This window comes from Gastrolobium bilobum, unplaced genomic scaffold (genome assembly GCF_033153095.1).
Source record: "Gastrolobium bilobum isolate Gb01-03AN ecotype WA unplaced genomic scaffold, APGP_CSIRO_Gbil_v1 utg99765, whole genome shotgun sequence".
Classification (NCBI taxonomy): Eukaryota; Viridiplantae; Streptophyta; class Magnoliopsida; order Fabales; family Fabaceae; genus Gastrolobium; species Gastrolobium bilobum.
In genome coordinates this window covers 44,317-69,780 of record NW_026899682.1, presented here as the reverse complement: position 1 = coordinate 69,780, position 25,464 = coordinate 44,317, and the positions used below count along the sequence as shown (strand labels likewise).

The 25,464-nt window shown below is 33.6% G+C and overlaps 3 protein-coding genes across 4 annotated transcripts; 1 reads left to right on the top strand and 2 right to left on the bottom strand.

Moving 5' to 3' along the window:
- Positions 1-427: 427 nt before the first annotated feature.
- LOC133292551 (uncharacterized) lies at positions 428-4,961 on the bottom strand. Its single transcript, XM_061490969.1, has 5 exons — positions 4,312-4,961; positions 4,003-4,220; positions 2,593-2,691; positions 2,109-2,182; positions 428-868 (listed from the first exon to the last, which is right to left on the bottom strand). Exons 1-5 carry the CDS (start codon positions 4,607-4,609, stop codon positions 643-645), a joined length of 915 nt encoding a protein of 304 aa, XP_061346953.1. The 5' UTR covers positions 4,610-4,961; the 3' UTR covers positions 428-642.
- A 3,108-nt stretch (positions 4,962-8,069) lies between these two features.
- LOC133292549 (uncharacterized) lies at positions 8,070-12,412 on the top strand. The gene is made up of 5 exons (XM_061490967.1): positions 8,070-8,526; positions 9,039-9,286; positions 9,951-10,068; positions 10,820-11,028; positions 11,773-12,412. Exons 1-5 carry the CDS (start codon positions 8,170-8,172, stop codon positions 12,206-12,208), a joined length of 1,368 nt encoding a protein of 455 aa, XP_061346951.1. The 5' UTR covers positions 8,070-8,169; the 3' UTR covers positions 12,209-12,412.
- A 1,308-nt stretch (positions 12,413-13,720) lies between these two features.
- On the bottom strand, positions 13,721-20,740 carry LOC133292552 (zinc finger CCCH domain-containing protein 46). 2 transcript variants are annotated; one of them, XM_061490971.1, is made up of 10 exons: positions 20,565-20,740; positions 19,884-20,130; positions 19,589-19,680; positions 18,822-18,917; positions 18,002-18,095; positions 16,528-16,748; positions 15,667-15,722; positions 15,381-15,516; positions 14,370-14,442; positions 13,721-14,042 (listed from the first exon to the last, which is right to left on the bottom strand). In XM_061490971.1, the coding sequence occupies exons 1-10, from the start codon at positions 20,597-20,599 to the stop codon at positions 14,004-14,006; spliced, it is 1,089 nt and encodes a 362-aa protein (XP_061346955.1). In that variant the 5' UTR covers positions 20,600-20,740; the 3' UTR covers positions 13,721-14,003. The 2 variants fall into 2 exon arrangements, with proteins under 2 accessions (XP_061346955.1, XP_061346954.1); XM_061490970.1 differs by having other exon boundaries at positions 13,755-14,042; positions 15,381-15,567.
- Positions 20,741-25,464: the final 4,724 nt, after the last annotated feature.

Here is a 25,464-nt window from a genome sequence, read left to right as displayed (position 1 = left end):
TTATAGCATTTCTAATAAACAAAAATGCGTTCTCAAATTTACATATTTGTTGTTATAAATTTTAATGTGGATTCATCAAAGACCATTCCAAAAGATCATAATAACACTATAACACTAAAGATTATTCAGTAGGACCAAATATGTACAATTCAATTAATCGTTTTGTTTTTTTTTTTTTATAATTGTACTATATTGGTCACAATAAATGATACAATTTTATGTAAAAAAATTACATACATATGATATAATATAACATAAGGGGATTTCAGATTTGGAGAACACAGAGTGTATACTGATTCAGGATACAGTAACCGAGATGCTTGCGCTGCCGGTCAGGTGGGTAATAACCACAGTAAAAATAACATGTATAAAATTTTGTTCTGGAAAGAAAGTACAGAACATATTAATACAGTAGAATTCTGATACATTTTTACTTCATCAGTAGTTGCTGTAGAATAAAATCATACAACTTAAAAAATATATATATATATCTTAACCAGATGCAAAAACAACTGATAGCTAGGAAATGAATACATACATTAATTTAAAAAAAATTGAAAACGAAAAGGAGCACATTCTCTGCCAATATGTTCAAATCAAAAGATGACGATTTACTAAAAATGCAGGTATTATCCTCAACACTCAGTATAAGTCCAATGATTCAAGGACCCTGCGAGCCTGGATTTGGAGAGCTGTTAGTCTCTGGTCTGGATCCAGTGTTGAGCCAAAATGACTGGCTGCCCATATCAATGAGGCTGATTTCTCCCCAAGTAGACGCCTTGTATCTTCGTGTATAGTTGCCAAAGGTGGCGTATCTCTTCCACTCACATGTCCAATGAGCAGCAACAAAAACTCTCCACATTTTAACCTGATAAATAACATTTAATTATTATAATTGCGTTTTCTAAAGACTGCAGAGCCACCACATGACAAACAAAATACTTAAGAATAAAAATTCTGATTAAAAAATATATACAATGTTTGTTATTCACGGTACAATTTTTCATCTTTTTCTATGGCAGAAATATGCCAAAACAAACTTAGTGGTTTACAAATTTACAGTGCATTCCAACTCATAAAAAATCCTTACATAAACTACAATATAGGTCCAACACTGCTCGAACCAAACTAGTCAGTAATAGATCAACAGGTTGGGAAACCCAAAAAAAAAAAATTACCTCTAATTTGGGCATGGGATGACATCTTTGTTTGGCATTCACGACATGCCTGCACCTGGACTTTAGATCCCTAGGTTTTTTCACCAGTACATGCTTTTCCCAATTTCTTAGGCAACCCTTCTCCCAAAGTTTCTGTTTTGGAAAGTTAAAGCCTCCTACTAAGGCAAGGGCTTTTGTTTGGACTGCTGTACTTAATAGGATTAACACCAATGACTTGTTACATGTGCGGAGACCTCATAAGGCCCTTTCCATGTCATTTCTCTGATGTGTCCTAAATGCTCTGTAACCAATATTCATCTTTTTTCTTTGTGAGGTAGCTTGGCAGTTTTGAGTAAGATATTTGCGCTGTTTTCAGAACACTGAATTTGTCCGCCTGATTTTAAATTATTGTTTGCTACCCAAATTTGAGGTTTTGGGAGATAAAAGGAGAATCCGGTGCGTAGGAAATGTCCTTTTTTGACCAAGGTTTTTGATGGAGTCAAAGGCCAGAAATTTTACTTACCAATTTCTCCATCCATCTCTTCTATGTGACAGCCTTGTTTTCTTCACCTCATTCTTAGAGAGAAGAAAAATTCACAAGTGCGGTAAATGACAGGATTAAAATAAAAAATAAAAAATAAAAAATAAAAGGAATTCTAACTGGTCTACTCCAACAGTCTTTGACATGTCATAACCCACTCACATATTGTTTATGTTTCAGAAACAAAATAAGATAAATGCTCAACGTTTAAAGCAAACTAATATCATAGAACAAGTCTCTACATAATATCTTGCAGAAATGAGAAGGTAAGCTAATATATTGCTACAGCACTAACAAAACACAACATGCAAGAATAGAGCACCTATAGACTAATCGAAGATCTGTATCAGTCATCAGACAAGTATATGAGCAATGAAATGAATGAGACTGGCTGTAACAAGAAGCAGTACCTGAGATTTTCATCCACTTGTTTGTCTCTTAGAAGGTCGGCAACTTCCATGATACCATTGCATTTCTCAAAGTCCTGATAAACAATTATCAAAAGAGAGAGAAATTCAAAATAATAATAATAATAATAACTGACCAAGAAAATGTTCTTTAGCAGCAAACCTCAGATAAACTCTCAGCAAAGAATGAGAGGAACATCAATTGGTAAATCATATCAGCCAGGCCAAGACCATATATATCTAAGCTTCATTAAACGAAAAAGAACCAAACTCTTGGCAGCAAAACTCTTTTCCTTTTATTAGTAATGGTAAATGGTAGCAGGCAAACTATTTTGCAACTTTGCCTTATTGAAACACGAACATTGAAGGAACAATGAACTCAATTCTTAAACCATAAATGGAAGAAACAAGAAACTGGATGTTAAAACTAGAATGATAGAATAATGAAAGACATACGCAAATAATGTAAAGGCAAGAGTCAGGGTACCATTTGATTGGATGACGAATTCACCATCAAAGAGATTAGAGCATCTAAGCATGCACCTTGCTCAAGTACTCCGCGAGTGGATAATATATTCATTAAAATCTGCAAAAGGTAGGTGCACATGTTTCATAAACAAGTCAGTATCTAACAGTTTCTTTCTTTAAGTTTACAGGCTTTGATAGGAGGGAGGGGGATCACCTTATGCAGGTATGCTATTTATGCTGCTATTGTTGTATATGATTGGAGTGCAATGCTGATATTTAAGGATAAACTTCTTTATTTTCCTTTGACATGAACAAGAGTTGTTTTTATGGCTTATTTGGCACTCCACTTCTACACAGTATTAGGGGGCCTCCTTGTTGATTGTGCAAGGAAATAGGAGGGGTTTATTGTTCTTTTTTTTATTGAAGGACGGTTAGGATTTAAGTAGAAATTACAATGTTTGCCACAATATAAGTGTTTTTCCCATAAAGCCATTGAAATACACCAAAAGTCATTGTGGCAATGGCAATAGTAGTTGTAGCTTATGTTTATGTTATGTGCTGAAGTAAGAGTTAATCAGCACAAGACCGTCCATAAGCACCGAAAGGAAGAGAGGGGGGGTTACAGTATAGATTTGGGTGTTCTCTTTTCAGATCGTTTATGCCTTAGTTCTTCGAGGAGAACATATAATTTGCCATCTTTGTTTTCTGCCTTTCTCTCTTTTCAATAAATTTTTTCTTTAATAAATATGAGAACCAAATATGCTATATAGTATACAACTATAAATCATACATGGAAAAGTCACATATCATCATAATCAACTTCAGCCATAGCTAAAAAACTAAGAGAACTATAAATTTTGAAATTAGAAAACAAGTAATTGGAGGGGTTTGCATTATGAATTTGGGTGTTTCCTTTTCAGATTGTTTGTGCCTTTGATCTCCGAGGAGGATATCTTAAATTCTATCTTTGAGGTATATCTCTTTTTTCAATAGAAGTTATTATTTTATTAAAAAAAAAAAAAAAAATTGGGAGGGAGAAGCCTCAGCATGAAGCTTTTATGGAATGGTTACTTTATCATCATAATCAGCCTATTGTCTAGCAATAAATCCAAGAAGAAAACCAGATGTTCGGAAGATAGAAAGTTCCTAAAATTCTCAATAAGTAGCTTATACAGATTGACATGTTAGAATATCCAACTGAATGAAGAAAAATGACAGATGACCACACACTGCTTGTAACCCCAAAAAACAACAGAAAGCACAGTGAAAAGAATCCTGGACTACAAACATTTGTAGTCAGTCAGTCACACAAGATAGTCATAGATGCAATAAGCAAATGGAAAAACATGCTTCCAAATCTTTTTCTTTCTCATTGAAGGGGAATGAAAAGCTACACGATATTTTTTATTTTTTTAAAAATGAAGGTTACCCGAATAGCATTGTGTTGATGGGCCAAAGCTGTACTCTGTGGATGAAGCAAACAACATCCTTCCAAGACTCTGAGTGCAAGCGCAACTTCAGCATCCGTTGATGGACTAGTTAACTTAATTGGTTCCACCCCAAATATATGACTCAAATCTCCTACCCTATTGTCACCATAATCATCCACTGTCTCTTTTAGCGAGTGCTGAAAGAGAACCGGAACCACTGTAAACAGAACCACATAAAAAGTCAACAAAACAGATTGAATAAAAAAAAAGGTGGGGGCTAAGGCAAAACAATGAATGAAAAAACACACCTTGAAGTTGAGGAATAGATTGAGTTTGGTTAAAGAGGTTAATAGTTGAGTCAGACTCAGCAACGGATCGAAGAAACTTGAGAATGGAACGAAGAGCACGGACACGGAGAAATGAAAACTCAGCACGCGCATCTCTGAGACCTGTTCTGAGAGCAAGAGTAACTTCTCTGTATACTCTCTGCTGGTGCAGTGAGTTCACGAGCTCACCCACTCCACCACCATAATCCAGTGCCTTTGCATCTGAATCCCCTTTCCCTATTTCGATCCCTTCACTCCACAACGGCTTCTTCAGGTACATCTCTTTTTTTAATTTTCTTCCAATTCCTCTGTTTTTGATGAACCAAGGGGAAAATTCCCGAATCTCAATAAGCTAGTAATAAGTCATGGTTATCTTTCAACAATTGAATTGAATTGAATTGAATTGAATTGCCCCAGTTGAAGTTGAGATCAGACTGTGGTGCGTGTTCTGATAGTAAAATAACGTAGAATGAGAATGTACGTTCCTGTCAATTCCAATTTTAGGGTTTGTGAAGAACCCTAAAAGAGGTCGTAGGTCAAACAATTTAGGGAGACAAAAATAAAAAGGTTAATGTCTGATTCATTCACAGAGGAAAATGTTCGTGTTGTGTCCTCCGTGTCCCTCCCCAGATCATTTCTTGTCCTCGTATCAATAACCATTTCATTATCTCACTCAAAATAAACATTCCATTCCATTCAGGCCATGCCACCCTATACGAGAACAAAAATAAAAATAAAAATCAAAAATTAAAAATTAAAGACAAAGAGAGAAAATCCATTGAATGGTTGAATGTCCCTAAAATCTTTTTGTACTCTGTCGCAGTAAATAGTAATACATCAAAAATTATGGGAAGAAAATAGGTGATTTTTTTTTTAATTTAAATTTTAAATAAAAAAAGTTATGTCTATTTGTCTCTCAAAATGACATAATTTTATGTTATTTAAAACGATAAATATTTTTTTCGTATAAAAAAAGTAATTTTATTTCTATCGTATCAAACCCTACTTTTTATTGTCAACGGATGTGCTCTCTAGTTATCTCTCTCTGGGAAATATGTAAAATCTTTGGTCAAGAGTGTACGTTATCTGAATTGTACTCCGAGTTGTAGTTTTAATCGATAAAATTGAGTTCTTTCTTTCACTTTTTTTTTTTTTTTTTTTTGGAGTTACCCAACCCTAATTACCTCTTTGAGACGAGTTGGCTTCCTCTGGTATCCCCACGAGCTTCGACTCTTTGAGCCGGCTACGAGACTAATCCCTTTCTTTCACTTCCTTGTGCCATTGAAATACACCAAAAGGACAGAATGGCAGTTTAAAAAAAAAAAAAAAAAAAAGACAGAGTGGCAATTGAAGCTGTAGTAGCTTATGTTTAGGACATCTGCTGAAGTAAGCACTCGTCAGCACAAGACCGTCCATAAACACAACATTGTCCATGCCTTTTTTTGTAGTAAACACGATTGTTCATGCCTTTCTTCTTTGAGTATAATATAGGGTTTTATTAATATAGAGTTTTAAAGAAGATAAATTATTTTATGTCATGAGCTACACTATCTAAAAAAATAAAAAATAAAAATTTATCTCACGTAGCTTTAGAATAGTTTTTTCCTATAATATATTATCTATTGTCTTTGTTTTCTGCCTTACTCTCTTTTTATTTTTCAATAATTTTTTTCTTTATTAAATAAAAAAATAATAATAAAGAATAAAGAATAAAAAGATAAAATATTATATTTATCTTTTTTTTCAAGCCTATTTTACTTCCCTATTTTCATATAGACATATCACAATCTTAATTAATAACAAGAGAAGCGAAAAAGAATAAAATTAATTACAATAGTAATGGAGCAGTATCGAAAAAAAAAATACAAAAATAAGTAGATATAATATATATTTTTTTCAAAATAAAATTGTAAAGGTCAAAAATCATCTTATGTAAGTGAGACATATGAAGACACATGTATCTGAATTTCCAATTTCGGTATTGGGTTCATTCATCTTGCATAATATAATTGACATGTTTAATATCTATAATTAAATAATAGAAAAAGTGTGTATCATTTTAAAGATGTGAAGTTGTATCATTTTAAGTAAGAGAAAGAGATAGATAAAGGTGGAGAGAGAATGGACAAAAAAAATATAAAAGTGTGGGTCCCATCTCTTTGTGAGAGTGAAAGAATATAAGTTGTGTCATTTAAAATTACAAACATTTTTCCCTTTAAATAATTGAATTGAAACATTAATTGGTTGTATGCTACCTGATATTTTATGTCGCTATGCTTTTTGTGATAAGGATTTATTGTATTAAAGTTAACATGCCATAGTAAGCCTTTGAGGATTAGGAGTGGATAATCCGTCAGAATCAGTTGTGAATGTTGGTCAAAGAAAAAAGAAAAAGAAAAAAAGGTGCAAATATTTTTTTGTCCTTTAGTATCAAGACACTTGTATCGGACCAATGCCTTGAGAAAACTAGGAACCAAATTTTCTATCTGATCTATAAAAAAATCATAAAGTGACTTGGATTGAAAGGATTTTCGACTTTTGTTTTTTTTAAGAGATAGTAAATAAATTTTAAAATATAACGAAAATTAAGTCAAAGTATCAAATATCCATCCATAAGTTACAATGTACCTAATACAGATATAGCTAGTTTTAAATTCGTACTATTAAAATAGAACCCCACACAACATTACAATCTTATTCTTGCTTAACTCTTATTAATGAAAATCTATAGTCTAACTAGTTATGATTACTTCTAAGTTCAATTAAATATATTTTTAACTCAAATGTGTTTATATTTTTGCAGCTGTTGTACATGCAACAATCAAATATTTGACATATATATACTTGAAAGCATTAAATGCAGATAATCATAACCATACAGAAGATTAAAGCATTAAATGTGGAGAATAATAACCATACATTTGTCGCTGCTGTACGTAAAACGGCTGCAGAAATGATTTTATCTTTTTATAAATATATATATATATATATATATTATATAATTTTTTATGAATATTTCAAAAAGTAAATATATAAGTAAGTGTGTAGATTTAGTTCTATTTGGATTGAATGAGTTTCTAAACTTCAAATCGAAAAGTGATACAATCCAATAAAAAAAATATTCAATTTTCACATTTTTTTCAATCTAATTGATATCTATTCTATATTTTTATTGAATTTCCGGCAAGTTAGTAAATAATTGAGTTCCTTAAGTATATTGACAGTTTCGATCCTTAGTCGTGTATATAAAAAAGTTTTGTTATGATCTCTTATCCCGAAAGAATTAATTAATTTTAATATCTTGAAAAAAAAAAAAAAAATCAGTTTATGAAAATGCCTTGCTTAAATTTCTTTCGTTACAGATTCAATATCCCGGTTCCCCGGTTCAAATAAAGAAACAATGAAATTTCTTTTTTGGACTAGGAAAATATTGGTTATGACAACGCGAAATAAGGATTTATAGGAGAGAAAAAATATAAGACGCGTGCTGGTCCACGCCATTCAATTACGTGCTCTCAAAAATAATATTAATATAGACTATAAAGTATTGATAAAAAAGATTAGTTGTTATTAAAATTGCCGAAACGTTTGCGTCTGTCTCAGGTAAGAGTTTCTAGAATTTGTACAAGTCATCGTAGGTGGGGTCCATAACCTGAGCCTGCAAGGGTAAATAAGTAATTTAGGCGTACCCCCCCCCCCCCCCCCCCCCAACCTTTCTTCCTTATCTGCTGTCTGAGCGCATTCTACGTTGCCACAACATTCGCAACAATCAGAGCACAGTTTTACTGTGTCTCTTAAGACACAAAAGAGAGACACAAAAGCAACAGTTACATTAGTAACATGTCTGTCTCTGTGTCTCTTCTTCGTATGTCTTCTCCTTCTCACCTTTCAACCTCTCTTTCCCTTCCAATTCCACCACTCTCCCAACCTCACCCTTCTTTCCTTTATCATCTTCCTTCCAAATTACCAAATGCCCACTTTGGTTTTTGCCGCAGAGATTCTTCCATGCGAGGTGGGCTTTTCAAAGTCTGTTCCTTTTCCACCCTTGGAGTCCATGAATTTGACAGTGGCAGTGAAGATGATGATGAACAAATGAAGGCTAGTTATGAGGATCAAATAGAGGAAGAAGAGGAGGGGGCTATTAGCTCCGTAGTTTTTCCTGAAAGATGGGATGTATTGGGTCTTGGTCAAGCCATGGTAATTCCCTTTTCATTTCTCATGGATATGTGGTGAAAGCTATGGACTTGCCAATAATTTTCATATATGCATTGAAGAATTGTTACTCTCTCTCTCTCTCTCTCTCTCTCTCTCTATATATATATATATATATATATATATATATTATTACTATGTTATTTTTTATTTTTATTTTTTCAACTCTTTAGTATTTGAGTTTATCTGCTGCCGACTTCAATTAGTTTGGGATAAAGTTATTGTTGATGTTGAAGTTGATGCATTGAAGAATTGTTGCATGTGTGCCTGGTGTTGTTTTGTTTCCTTGTAAGATTAGAGTTGTGTTTTTCTCTTTTGTTCCCCTGCTTTGAAACTGTTAACATTTTAGGATCCTCCCAATTCTTGTTTTCTGATGAGTTTCTCTTGAGTTATGCTGAAGCCTGAAGGGATGTATACCTTCATCATGTTGCAATATATATACATTTTGGAAATAGCAATGAATCTTAAATGTGTTGTTTTGGGGAATTTTCTTTTAGGTAGACTTCTCTGGCACAGTAGATGATGAGTTCCTGAAGAATTTGGGATTGGAGAAGGGAACACGGAAACTTGTAAACCATGAGGAAAGAGGTAGAGTTTTGCAGGCTATGGATGGCTGCAGCTATAAAGCTGCGGCTGGTGGATCTCTTTCTAATAGCTTAGTTGCTCTGGCAAGGCTTGGAGCTTCCTCCATAAATGTTGCAATGGCTGGCAGTGTTGGGAGTGATCTATTGGGTGGCTTCTACAGGTTTTCCTTCATTGCTTGCACTGTTCTTATTGGTTGTTTCATCAAATTTTCATGCTTACTTAAGTTGTGGCTGATTTAGTTTAATTAAGGAAAGAAGTTAATTTGGAGCTTCCTTCTCTCATCAATTATGGATGATGGAACAATCTACACGCCCTTTTTTATCTAATGTTTAGCATTATAACCCTGAAGTTCAAAGTCTGATCTTGTTTCACCACAGTTCTAGATGGCCCGTTTAGCCTTTTGTTCTTCCACAACTCAGAACCATTCCTTTGGTTGGATTTTGCTATATTTGATCGTCCTGGGTGGTCATAAAAAATAAAAGAGGGGAAAAGGGTGTTTAGAAGGAAACAACCATCAAATACTTTTTACTCTTTTGTAGACTCTATCCTGTTATTTTATTACATATTATATTTACTATTATCTACATTTTGTTGCCACAGTGCTTGGAAAAGTATAGATCAGATTCTGTTAAATCAGTAATATTCAAATTTTTAATCAGAAGCCATCTATAAAGTCTCACACATAACACCACTGTGCTGCATACACGTCCTCTGAAGATAGGTTGCTGTGTTATTCAATGATTCCATCATTTTTGTTTTGGGCAAGTCACATTTCCTGAAGCTACTAATATTGCTTGTTTACATTTTATTTGAATTTTTTTAAGGGAAAAATTACGTCGAGCAAATGTGCAATTTCTTTCTCCGCCTCTCAAGGATGGGACGACTGGAACTGTTATAGTTCTCACGACCCCAGATGCCCAACGCACAATGCTTGCATATCAGGTTCAGTGTGCTACAAATGATGAATACTGAGATATATATAACTGCCACTTCCTTTTTGCAATTTGAGGATTCTATGACAAGATGTTTCTAAGTTGATATATTGATAACAGTTTATATGGTGTTTATTCTTTTTTCCCTTCCCCTTAGCTTCGGTAATTCACTTTTGTTTCTCAGAAGCACATTTACACATCTAAATGATGTTTTGAATCAGTCAACCATAGGAGTTGCTCAAATTCTGTTCAGAAGCTGAATTGTGTAATTTATATTTAATTGTTTATATTGAAGAAAACACTATAACTTTACGAACATGTAAGTTTCATCATGCTGTGAGTGTGTACATTATTTCTCAATTTCGTTTCCAAATTCTTGAGAGCAAGAAACAAGAAACAAAGTGAAAACAAGGTGATTTTTTTGTAATTATTAGCAAAAACATACCAACTGAAAATAAAAACAGAAAATAAACCGAACTTCACTTCCAATAAATTATTGCCCAGAATTTTGAATTTGATTATGCTGTTGTGTCTTTTCTCTTATACAAAGTAATGGTTGTCAAACTTATCTCGTAGAGGAGTTTTTTTTTTTTTTTTTTCCCTCACCTGTATCTGCCGCAATCTACCCCCACTTTTTATTCTATTTTAGGCACTTTTGGCATTGCATTTACCTTTATTAAGGCTAATTCTGTGAGCTCACGTTTATTTGCTACTGTTCGATGAATGGTGAAGATGCTAATATTTCTGTATTCTGGTTTCAGGGCACATCTTCAACTGTTAACTATGATACATCATTGGCTAGTGCAGTTTCCAAGACTAACATACTAGTTGTTGAAGGGTATCTATTCGAACTTCCTGATACTATTAAAACAATATCAAAAGCATGTGAGGAAGCTCGGAGAAATGGTGCCTTGATTGCAATAACAGCTTCAGATGTGTCCTGCATTGAGAGACACTTCGATGATTTCTGGTAAGATTGTTAATTGTCTTTGGTTTTTTTAATATAGTAGTTCATTCATTTCCACTTGATATCAAAATGATTCCATTTTCACACATCAAATTGTATGTTATTTCCATCCAATTAACCTTCGTCTGGTATCGACAGTAATAATGAGCATATTGACATATTCTATAATAATGAATTTCTTAGGCTAAAGTGTAACAGTGTGTAATAAGCTGAACATCATAATTTTTTTCTTGTATTTTCCATTTGTCAGCTCAGTTTTCAATTGTTTAAGCTGTAAAACGACATCCTTTGTTCTGAAACTAGCTACCATATCCCCTAATTTTGGCATGTGTGAATTTTGTAAAATATGGGAAATAGTATTCTAGGAGACCCCATAAATGCGATGTGAAGCAATATTGAATATGTGCATGATGATGAATATGATTGGTAGTAGGATTCTCAATGAATTTCTTTAATTTTACACAATTCTTTTTTACAATTTTATGTTATTAGAACTTTTTCTCTTCCAATTGTTTCATTTGAGACCTGGTAACATAAGAGCTAACCAGGATGTGTGAAGGACTGAAAGGGAAGGAAATCTTCAAACCAGTAGGAACCAAATAATTCAATTAACTCACCTGTGTATCAGTACATTGATTAAAAAGTTATGATAATAAGATGCTTGCTATAAAAATGATATTTGCAGGTGTGTAAATCACACACATATATCTTTTTTTTATAAGTAACTTGTATTTGTTCATGTATCAGGGAAATTGTTGAGAATTATGCGGATATAGTCTTTGCAAACGATGATGAGGCCAGAGCTCTTTGTAATTTTGAAGGAAAGGAAAGCTCAGATTTAACTACAAGGTATCTGAGTCACTTTGTTCCTCTAGTATCCGTTACTGATGGTCGTAGAGGCTCATACATAGGTGTAAAAGGTGAAGCTATATATATCCCTCCTTCTCCATGCGTTCCAGTAGATACTTGTGGTGCTGGTGATGCATATGCGTCTGGCATGCTTTATGGTGTTTTGAGTGGCATATCAGATTTGAGAAGTATGGGCACTATGGCAGCTAAGGTTGCAGCCACTGTTGTTGGCCAACAGGGAACGAGGCTTAGAGTTTCAGATGCACTCAAATTAGCTGAATCTTTCACGTTTCAGCATGATAAGTCCACTATTGGATCCGATAGTTGGTGCTGATCATATTTCCAGTGTCTAATCAAGTGGCACTTTGCATTGAATTCTGTAATTCTTTTATTAGATGAATGTATTACTTTGTTTTATATGTTTCGAGGTCCTGTACATATTTTCAATTTAAAAAAATAGCTATGCTTGCAATTGAATTACTTGTCTTCCATCAGCATTACTGTTATCTTCTATCAAAACATCTATGCATAATATAAAGTGGAATACAGACGGTCCCATTCATATGGAAAGATTATAGGAATGACGTGTATTTTCTTGACTATTTTTGTCATCACTCATTTCTCATTTGGTTTAGTAAAATAAATAAGGGTTTGTTTTTTCTGCAGTTACTGCAGATAAATTATCTGCAATAAGTTCAATACGACGTCGTTTTGGGACGAAAAATCATGGTGTTTTTGTAATTTTAATTTATTTCAAGGTTATAATTGTCTTTATATTTATAATTTTTTAAGATTTCAATACTAAAACGACGTCGTTTTGAGAATAAATGCAGATAACTTATATGCAGGAAACATTTTTTTCAATAAATAAACCAGGAATGAGGTTTCCAATGTTTTTTTCTTTTTTTTTTTTTCAGCAGAGGTTTCCAAACTTTAGACTTGTATATTTACAAATCGGCACTACTCACAAGGTAGCATGTACCCATCTTATTTTTCGCTATTGGGTTCTTGCAATCGGCACTACAACTTTTTTGGTTTTTCTGCGTATTATGCGGGAAGACTAATAAAGACAGAGATGCCGAGAAATTTTCAAATTAATTAGAAATCTATCATCATTGATTATTTTAATGAATTCTGGTTACTTTTTTCTCTAGTTAAAAGTACATTTTCCGTGATTACCGGAAAAAAAATATTAGTTTTCCATCAATAATCTGTTTTGATCTTCCGTTCTTTTTCAGTTTTAAATTTAATTTGTAACTGCATTATTTATATTTACAAATTCAAGACATCTTATTAATCAAAATTGTAATTTCAACTTTAAATATTATACTTTCATCCACAAGATTTACGTCAAATTAATGACATAAAAGCAACTAACATATTCCCAAAACAAAAAAATAAAAAATATTTAAAAAAAGGTCACATACTTCCGAAACTTGTACCAACTGGATTTGAATTTGTCCAAAAAAAAATTTAGATTTTCTTTTCGTGTTACAGAAGAAAAAGACTTATTCCTGCGCGAACAATGGCTAGTCAATTTACATTTTTTTTCTCTCGTAACATTGACACTCATGTTTTTTGAAAACAAAAAACAAATAAATAAATAAGAGCATTCAAATCCCTATCAAAAGAATTCGCGATAGTGCAGTAAGGTTGTTATTTACAGCAGTCACATGTGACTACTTTGTGATATTGGCTCTTAGGAGGCATTGAAAGATGTGTTTAATGTCTCTTTATGTTATAGGAGATAAAATTATCTTCTATGCATATAAATGTATGTGGGTTTCATGCTTTTTTTTATCGCTCTTTTATTCACATGGTCCTACAAACTTTTAGGTGTATATAAGAGATAATTTTATCTCCTACAACATGATAAACATCAAATCCATAAAAGATTTCATTAGAGTGTAAGAACTGCAATCGACCCTACTTTTGCATCAGTTATTTTCTTTCATCAATTGGTATAAAAATTTCCAGATAACTGCCGGACCGAAGTGATCTAATATGCTATTTATCTCTATAATTCAACCAGGGAAGGCCCTAAAGTTATTAAAATACACCTAACCACATTGTTGAATCTTGCTAACACAGTATTGAGAACTCTGTTTCAGATGCCAACTCACAAATGCCTACCGAACAAATCTATCTGGAGGAGCTTCTTCCGGAATCTGTCAAACAGAGTACAAAAATAAAAAGAAACAAACAAAAAAATGTTGGCATATATCACACGAAGCACTTATCAAGATTCAAGATATCCCCAAAACTCGAATTTTAAAATATAATCAACGAAAAGCAAATCTGAATCAGCCAAATTTTAACTATCCGAAAAATTGTGTAATTTCAACACATGCAAATGATGCAATAACCAAAGATCTTAATGCAGATTGTATCCAAACTATGACTGACTACGTATAGGTCATAAGGGGAATTTTGTCCTGGTTTTGGAAATGAAAATTTCCCAACATTAACAGTTAAAGCATAGCAATAGACTTTACCTCTCCAGGATTCCATTTCTCTTTTAACCATATACTGACATCTGGGGACTCATTCTCCACTTGAGACTTATTTCTGCATGAATAGACGACCATACAATACAATCATAAGTATTTATAACTTGCATATGAAGCTGAAACTTTTTCAAATTCTTATATTGATATAACCTCAGAAAGTTGGTGCATTAACAAAGGTGAAGTTTCCAAGCAGATTCAAATACCAACATAAATCAGATGCTTTGTTGAGTAATAATCAAAGGAAACAGAACCACCAACTGCTTCAAGCATCACTACTAACGTTAAAATCTTTCTAATCTATACTGTAACAGATGGCTTAGCAAAATAGATTTTATCCCTTAAGGGATGCACCCAACTTCATCCACATCATAACATTTATGATTGATGCAATTGGGTCCTTTACTTTCTAGGAAAATTAGAATGATTTCGTGAGCTATTAATTGCCCAATGAGTTTAAGTAACCTCCTGACACAATTGTGTGCTGCACCTATCATCTCTTCCCTTTCTTTTGTTTCTTACACTTCGTTGAACCCAAAAACTTACATTTGAAATTTAACAAGAGCGCATCAGTTGAACTCAGACTTCTGCTCATGTCTTGATATATATCTATAACAGAAGGTATGTTGTCTGGTGAAATCTTAAGTAGTTTGACTTAATTCACTAAAATCTATCATAATCATTTCAAAATTTACAATTAGATCAGGATCATATGACTTTTGTCACAAAAGTGAATACCTAAAGAAGATAAAGAGATTTGCTTAAAATTGAAAATGCACAACTAAACTGAAGATGGAACAAACTGAACTCTAAAGGTTGACTGGCTGGGTTACAATCTATTTCATATTAATTAAATCTTATCTGGTCTGAAACATTGTAACTAACCAGGCAATACAATAGAAAGTAGAGCTACTTTTGGATAAATAATGAGAACAGAAATTAGTTAAATTGTGACAATTAGTTCTGTAGAACTTTAAAAGAATGTGACCATGGACTTACAACAATTGAACATCTGATGTTGTCTGAAACATTATAGCGGAGCTAGAGTCATTGAAGGCAATGGATGATTGCTGAGAAGTTGAACCAGGAAAGACCGTCAGCCCCACTGGTGTAGAATAAGGGCTGCTTTGAGCACCTGAGATGCCACTGCCACTTAGGTTAGCTGTGTTGGATGGCAAAGAGTTTCCTAGTGTTTATTACAACATTGATGGTCAAACATATATGGTCAAGAAAAACAGAAAACAAATGTAGCCATAGAGCTACCCAAATTACACCAAATATATACCTCCACTTCCAAAGAAACTAGGCTGCGCCAGAGTGTTCATTAGTGGTGCAGAGGGCCTAAACAGAGAGTCCAAACAGATTACCATAGGCCAAGAGAGGCATAAAAAAAAAATCATCAGAAGAGAAAAGAATAGTAAAAGATGAAGGACATAATTATTGCAAGGGAAGCAATGATTGCAGATCTGCATCTTGTCCATTTTAGCACACAAACTAACCATATTGTCCATAGTTCCAAACAGAAACTATCGCAACCACTTCACCATTATAGGAATGTTTCCAGACACAAATTCTCAAGACCCAGGTCATTCTACAGCACTTGCAACTGATATCCAACTATTATGTAAACTATTTTTCAAGAGAAAAACCCATTAAACCCTAACTAGTGAGAGTAGAGGTGAAGGCTATCTTTATACGCAGCTTTACCCTTATATATGCAAAGAGGTTGTTTCGCGGATTTGAAATTATGACCTTTCAGTCTTAAAACAGTAGCTTTATCATTGCTCTACGTTCAACCTCTCCAACTAGTCTATATAAGCATAAAAAAACTGTAACCTTAGACCACAATAATTAAGGCTCTGATGTCTTTCTCCATTCTCACGAGAATCACACCATAAATCCTAAAAAAGACAAATAGTAGGATCGAGTTCTAGAAAGAGGGATGCCAGTAGAGGTGCAATCTAACCACCTGAAAAACCTAGAGGACAACCTATCAGGCCTCATCAATATATTATAAGGTACAAACCATATTCCATGGGAGCTCTTTGCATTATCTGTTAATTAAATTTTGGATTTTTCTTGACTGAAGTTATTTCGAACGCCACCGAAATTAAAATGGAGAAAATGTTTCCCAGCAGGTCATTACCTTTCAGAACCCATATTCAATGAAGCACCCAGTTGGCTAAAGCTTGAGACTGACAAAGGACCATTATTTTGAGTAGTTGTAGAAAATGGATTTGCATTGACTCCAATAGATTGATGCTTCTGACTCTCAAGAGAAGAATTCAGTGGTAGTCGGTAGGGTTCAGAAAGCAGTTTCTCAAACTCAACAAACTTGGATTTTAGTATACTTCTCTCTTTCTCAACCTACAACAACATATTTAAAGGATAAACAGAGAATACAATTGTATGAACATAACTGTCAGCTTGTAGTTTGAAACGTCAGTACTAATATTGTAAAGGAGGCTTTTCTATAAATGAAAATGAAATTATATTAGGAAAAAATGAAAGTAATTACAACTAGGTAGAGAACAGGGTATACTCCACAAAAGAGGGGGAAATGGAGACATAAATGGGAATTCCCTTGAAACTGTAGGCATATTAGATCAGGTTTCTTACGGGTTTTTGACCACTATAGCCTTTTTTAATAATTAATTACCAAATTGACCCTATTTATGAACTATTTCAAAAATTTAACCTCTCCAGAAAACATAACACCAATCTGCCCCTGTTTGACCGTTGACCATGAAGCCTATCCGGGTACACCCCTACCTACCCGGGTAAATTTTAAATTTTTTTACCTACCCGGGTACACCCCTCCCTACCCGGGTATATTTCTTGAATCTGGAAAATGTTTGAATTATTTACCCGGGTAGGGAGGGGTGTACCCGGGTAAATAATCATAAACTGGTTGTGTGCGCCCATCCTCTTTGTGTGAACAGCAAATGAAAATCTCTAAATTGAAGGACTAACGCATGGAGAACAAAATCTGAAAACAGGTTATTGATGAAAGATATTCCACTGGATCATATGCCTGAGATTAGTGAAGCAAATAATCAAGGTTCTGCTCCAACAAAGGATGCTATTACATGTCACCAGTCAGACAATTCAAAAAAATGTTCAGAATTAGAGGTGAAGGAATTGGGCGTTGACAAGCTTGAGTTGTGGAAAACTGTAAAAGAGACAACTGAAGATGGCAAGAGGAAGATGTTGGAGAGGGTTGTCTCAGATGCTCAGAAATTGGCCATTCTTAAAATGACTCTGCAAGGTTTGAAAAAGAAACCAGAAACAAAGAAGAAAAGCAAGAAGAGAAAAGCTTGAGTTATGATTATTTACCCGGGTACACCCCTCTCTACCCGGGTAAATAATTCAAACATTTTCCAGATTCAAGAAATATACCCGGGTAGGGAGGGGTGTACCCGGGTAGGTAAAAATTTTTAAAATTTACCCGGGTAGGTAGGGGTGTACCCGGGTAGGCTTCATGGTCAACGGTCAAACAGGGGCAGATTGGTGTTATGTTTTCTGGAGAGGTTAAATTTTTGAAATAGTTTATAAATAGGGTCAATTTGGTAATTAATTATTAAAAAAAGGCTATAGTGGTCAAAAAGCCGGTTTCTTACTATTGATTGCAAGCTCATCCCTTTCTTAGCATCCTCATAAGCTGCTGTCCGCAATTCTTCATAGCTAATATCACCAACAATGTCACAAGGAGCCCTGCATAAAAAGAAGTCAAAATCTATCACGGCACTTAGCTTTCTTATTAGTACACTGGTTAAGTTTCTTTAACGCAATTTTTCTTTCAAGAGAGAAAAGTACACTAGGATCTCTTTCAGTTTCAGGTATAACATTTGGAAGGCAAAATACTTGAGGTGATTTTTCAGATTTATTTCTTCAATAGCTGATGTATTCTAAGTGGACATTGGACCAGTCACTTGGGGTTTTTTTTTTTTTTTCTCAAACTGTAAACTGACAGGGAAGTGGCATAACTCATAAGTAACTATAGAAGTCTTGGCTGCTGATTGCCAGAATTTAAATAAAAAAAGAGATCATGGATGTGGTCGTATCACTTGAAGCTTTGTAATGCAAATGAAAAGATGCCCCCATTAAAATCTCTTTCATCTTTTGGACATCAGCTTTGGGGAGGATTTTCAAAGGAAAAGAGCTTATAATAGCTTGAGGAAATGTATAATGATTAGTGGTTAGTTTAATCCATGATTCCATATTCGATGTGGAGGATGGACAGAAAAATAGTTGACAATCTTTTGTAACAAAGTTCAGTGGCACAGATTTTAAGGAATATTGATCTCTCTCAACATGGTCTGCTGTCTGCATTAGGCACTAACTACTGGGCAATAACTTCCTCCATTATAAAGCAACATATTATTTCAGTAACAAATTTGATTAATATTTTCAAGCCATTATGTCTAAAAAGAAGTATACCCCTTGCAATGACTGTAGCACGTAAGAATCCAAAGTGGTTTCTCTTGCTGAAAATCTTCTGCAATCTGGCGCTTGCAGTTCTCGGGATCTGTGCATCTTCAATTACACCAACCAAGCTTTAGCAAAGTATATCACTAAACTCTTAAGGAAGTAAAGTAGTAAACCCAATGCGAAGCACAAACATTATAAAAAGCAAAACCACAAACATTTACAGGCAACATGGATGCAAAATTATCATAATAAGACTATTTTTTGTTTATATAGACAAAAGAAATATTATTAGATAGCAAAGGGAAAATACTAGATGTGGTCAGGCATCCTCCTAAAGAAACCACAAAGCTCAAGGAAAACAATACAGTGACACTAAATTTTTCTTTTGCTTGTTTATTCAATTAAAAAACAATGTAACATGAGATGGACATTCGTTTAACAAATTATATATTAAAAAATGTAAAGGAACATAAACTTCAACTAAAAACAAAGGTAGTGCTTATACAACAAAACTGAAAGATATCAAATTTCGTATCTTCAATATACCAATCGAAGACTATATAGAATTTATTTGGGCACATCTAAGCACCTCTTGTCTGTTTATGCATATTGTAGATGTTTTTAGGCCTGCGCTTTTTATGTTTTTTATTATGAAGTAAAAGGGTGTCCAACATGCAGTTGGCATTATGTGCACCCTCGTTTCCAATGTTGACTTGACATAACATCAAGAAAAATGTCCATGCTTGATGCGAGATGGAAGATTGATCAATACTTACGAATGATTTACCGGTTGGGAATGGTTATCAGATTGACGCGAGGCGCCACTCTGGGGATTGGATGAATGTCGATTCCATTTGTTTTCAAAAGGCTGATTCAGAAGTAAATCATCAATGCTAACAGCAAATAATCAGATTATTTAGCTAACAATTAAGATGAAACCGGAGATTGTAACAATAACTCTCAAAAAAATACTTCAAAATATTAAAGAACTTCAATGATATAATCATTTATTATAATATCCAACAAAATTTGGGGGGGGGGGGGGGGGATGCTTATGAAAAGAGTAAGAACCTTGAATTGGTTTGTTTTGAACTCAGAACGAGGGGTTCCATTCAATTGGGAGCTGTTCTGCACGCCAAAACCAAAAGGATTGGTATTCTGCTGTTGGTGTGAGCCAGAGCCAGCTTGAGTCCCAAATCCAAAGGGATTTGTATTATGCTGTTGGTGAGAACTGCTCGGTCCTCCAAACCCATTAACATTAGATTTTTGCTGTTGTTGGTTTACATGAAGATATCTACACCTTTCTCCGTATTGACAGCTGAAATATGAAGGACAGCAATTAAAAATGCATTTCAAAAAGTTTTTTAATGCAGTAAACAGATTAAGAAAAATATATATATATATATTAAGGATCTATAGCATCTTTTATCACATAGATGATAGGATGAACTGCAGGGAAACATAAAGGGCGAACTGTAGTAGATAATATACAATCGAAGTGCACATGTTTTGTTGATATTCACTAATAGCTGAAAATCTAAAGTCCAATTCTTCATTTCTAAAGCCATAACCTCATTGGTCTTCATTCACCTAAAATTTGCTTACTAAGTACTTCAAATAGTGAAGAATCAAAAGAAATAATTGCGCATGGGAATGGCACACAAAAAACACAACAATACCCTAATTATCCAAAGTTGAAAATTAAGACTGGAACTAAAGCAATTAAGAAGAAAAAAGAAGAAGAAGAATCACCTGCCTCGCTGGAAGTTTCTACAAATTTCTCTCATTGTGTTTGAGCTTAAACACTCTCAATTCGCAACAAACCCTCGCTTCGTCTTTCAATACTCTCAGTTTCAGGTCTTAGCCAAAATTCACTTCTCTTCTGTTCCAACCATAACAAGTTCAATAGCGCTGGAGTGGAAAATCAAGTTCTCACTATTGGAATCGCAAATGTAGTTCAAAAAAATAAAACACTTATTTTTTTTTTTTTCCCTTCAAAACGCGAGCAATTTTGTTTGGGCCTGAGAATCAAATTAGTTTGGGCCTTTGTATTAATTTGTTCAAGCAACAAATAGCTCATTACCTTCTCCTGTAAAAATAGGTGGCTGAGTTGGAATTTTTCATTATATATATATATATATATATATATATATATATATATATATATATATATATATATACATGTGTGTGTATCATTAAAAAAAGAAGAAGCTAAATTACAATTTAACACTCTAAACTTTGATCCTTGTTCAGAAAACCACCCTTTAGTTTTAATTAAAACAATTAACCTAAATATATTATACAATTTAAACAATTACGCATCTCCGTAAAAAAAAACATCCAATAGCGTTAAGTCTTTCTTGTGAAACCCCAAAACGCATGTCGTTTACTTCTATAGTTCTGGCACATGTTCGTGACCGCTCTTCACATGATGATTTTCATTCAGCATCTTTCCTTATAAAAAATTATTTTCTTCTTCTAACACGTTTCCCGTCTCTTCTTTGTTTTCTTCTCTCCATCGGAAAAAACAATCTTATATGGTTTTCATTAGTTGCTTCAGAGGACCAGTAATTTAGTTTTTTATAACTGAAAATATTATTAATTATGAAGTGTTGATCTTATGTGAACCTTAAAGAAATTGATGCTATTATCCAAGAAAGGAGATGTTCCTTCGCCACAGATCTTAGCCTGTTACTTAAGAATAAAGTACTTCTTCTGACTCTTCTTATCTTTCCGTTTATCTGATTTGTTTATATTTTTATTTTTTAAAGTTTTTGCTATTAAGTGAATACAAATTTGGCCTGTGAATCGAACAAATATATTTTTTCTCATTTTGTTGTGTCAAAATTTGGCTAACGGTCAATAATAAGATAAAAGAAAAAGTGTTTTTGTTTTTATATGTTATCTCATGATTTCATAAACTGTCGAGGATTGAATTGCAAGGGGGGAAGTTTATGCTTTTAAAGATGAGACTGACAGATGTTCAGACAAACACTTCCATGTTGCAATTTAAGAAAGTATGATGTTCAGGCAACTAATTAATAGTGCACATCAATCTCCCATATTTTTTTAACTTAATTTTGGAACAATTTTCTGAGAATAATCATAGATTCAGTAAACATCAAATTGATGATCATTGTCTGAATCACAGATTTAGCAAAAGGGAACTCAACTTTCATATGAATCATTTGAAATGTGTTGATTTTTCCTGCCTCTTTCTTTCTATGTTGCTTGCCCTCATTTCTTTCCTCTTTCTGTTCTCTTCTAATTCTCTTGAACATATTCCATTTTTCATGATAAGGATTTGTAGATCATAATTGTGTAATTCTTTGTTTCTGACCTCATCACAGGGATGGTACTGTGCCCGTCTCATTTATTCAAAAGTACCTTGTGAAAAAACTTGATCTTGCCAGCGAGGAAGAGGTGAGTTCATTATATCACCACCTTCTATGAACTAAAATGGTTTCATTCTGCATATAGTTTTGCAGATTTTTCAACTGTCATGTTTTCTTTTTCATGCTATCTTTCATCCAAATTGCAATCAAGTGTTGCCTTTTTATAGGCTTTATGTTGCAAGATTACCTTTCTTGCTCATAGATTTATTTATTTTTTACTCAGATGAACCTTCCAGATACAGCAGTGAAGATGGTTGCTGAATTAGATGAACTAGCAAAGCAAAACTATCCAAGAAAGCATTCATTACAACAAGCTCAAGGAATTCTTAGAACTCAATGCACATCAACAAAAGTCATATGTATTTTAAAAGTGGAGGGCGGCGCAGGAACCAATTTTGAGAGGGTAGAAAATGACAGTGTGTTTTGGTGTTTCACACAAAACTTAACGAAATTGGATGTCTCTTTAATAGATATGTTTATTTGTTTAAATTATATAGTATAATTAGGTTAATTGTTTTAATTATAAGTAAAGGGTGGTTTTTTGCATAAGGATCTAAGTACAGGGGGTTAAATTGCAATTTAGCCACACAAAAATTACGCATGTTTAATAATTTAAATTCTTAATGAAGCATGCCTGAGCTTGTGACTTATGTTGGGGTTATTGCATTCTTAGGGGAAGGGAATAAAAACGGTTATTAAGAATGAGCAAGATGAAATTCAAGTTTCTGCTTATTGAAGATTAATTTTAGAATTTTCTGGTATGAATAGGGATAGCTGTAACATTGAAAAGATTGTTTCAAATTTCGGTTTATTTAAAAAATAAAATATACCTTTTTATGAATAAAATTTTAAACTGAGAAAAGTTTTATTTTTCTTTTATAATCTCTTACATTCATTTTTATTACCGTTCGATCAAAATCTAATCAATGGTTTTTATTTTATGTCTTTTTATAACCGTTGATATAATTTTAATCAAATGGTAATGAAAATAATTATAAGAGATTTTAAGTATAATCTTTCTTATTATTTATACAAAGCTATATTTATTTTAAGGTTGGGTTAAACGATCTATCTCAATTAATATTTACACCAAAATTACATATTTCTTAATAACAGGAGACTCTAAATCCAAACTCATGTTACTTAATAATTGTAAACTAATGGTAGGTAGTGGAACCAATCCACATTAACAATATTTCATATACTCAAATAAATGATATCGTCTATTCAAATAAATGATATTATTTACTCAAAAAAAAAAAAATTGAATTCCACATAAATTTTCTACCGAATTCGTAATTTACTCAAATCCTTTTAGATTTGTTCGGAAGTAAACATAAGTATCTAGATGAAGAACTGGTAATTATATCTACAAACCAAAGGTTAAATTATATCTACAAACCAAAGGTTAAGGTGATTGACAATGGGAAATCCATTACTTTTAGCCAATAGTCCAATGGAAACACAACCATAGGGTGTATGTGAATTCGTGGAGATGGTGAATGCTTTTTAGAGCTCAAAAATACTCTATAATGCATTGTGGTTAGTGTTCTGGATGCACATCTTAGGCTCACTAGTTGGGTCCAATTTCTTAAAGCCCATATCTAGAACTTTCTAGAAGGTACTCATGGCAAGCTATAGAGGCTTATCACTGGGGCTTTCCCCTTCCTTGCACAGCTGCCCCTATACACTGACAATGGGCAGCATGTCTTGTCTCTAGACAAGACATGACTTGAGGGGACAGTTCACCGGAGGGACCAACAGACTCTCCCATGTTAGAGAGGGCTCTTCTCTCTAAATGTTTCCTTCACACATGGAGGGGATCTTCTTCCCCACTCTTTACTATGTTGTTACTATGCTCCTCTGCAAAGTCATCCTTGTCGTACACACACCCCCTTATACACCATGGGAAGCTTCATTAATTAGTGCCTTGGTCTCTACCATTGACACTATGGACATTCCCTATATCTACATATTTCACCCTCCATGGGACATATTTATGTACACCAATAGTACAATTAAGATGATTTCTTATTGAGCATTGTTCTAATATATATATATATATATATATATATATATATATATATATATATATATATATATATATATATATATAGAGAGAGAGAGAGAGAGAGAGAGGTAGGATCCTTGGACACCGGTGTCAAATTTAAAGTTTGACACCTCATCTGAGAGCTATTAGATCAAAAAAGATCAATGGTATCACATGCTTACAAATCAGAGTCATTGATCTTTTTTGATCTAACGGCTCTCAGATGATCAAAATTCAAATTTGACACCGGTGTCAAAGGATCCTACCTCATCTGAGAGCCGTTAGATCAAAAAAGATCAATGACTCTGATTTGTAAGCATGCGATACCATTGATCTTTTTTGATCTAATAGCTCTCAGATGAGGTGTCAAATTTGATGTCAAAGGATCCTACCCCTCTCTCTCTCTCTATATATATATATATATATAAATACTTGTTTCCATTGAGTGAAGCAATTTTGATGCAGACAACATGAAAATGGTGTGGTTCATTTACCATTAGAAAGCATATACCAGGGATTTTTGTACTTGTTTCTTCACCTTGCCGCTTCCCTATTACTTCACTGGGTCATTAGATTTCACAATTTCCAACTTTTCTGTAGAGCAGAGAGCTAAACATATTTTGCTTATATATGCTTTCTAATGGTAAATGAACCACACCACTTTCATGTTGCCTGCATCAAAATTGCTTCACTCAATGGAAACAAGAATTCACAGCACAATGATCTTCTAGCAGTTGGGAGAAGAAGCACAAGACTGCAGTGGCATGAGTTGCAGTTGCGTCTTAAAAGGTATGAATATTTACCCGGGTAACCATCTTCTTACCCGGGTAAATAATTCAAAAAATTTTCAGAATTTTGAAATATATCATGGTATTTTTTTGATTATCTGGGTAGGAAAAAAATTTCAAAAAATATCCGGTAGGGAGGGAATTACCTGGGTATGCTTGATGGTCAACGGTCAAACAGAGACAAATTAGTGTTATGTTTTCTGCCGAGGTTAAATTTTTGAAATAGTTTATAATCAGGGTCAATTTGATAATTAATTATTACATAAAAGTTACACTAATCAAAAAACTCTGAAACGGACTTGAGAACAAGATTGTTACTGTTTGGGTGAAACAAATTTTTAATTTTTTATGGCATGAGATGAGACAAATTATCGAATGTTCTATGATGGCTATCAAATTTTTATAACCTTCTCTACAAT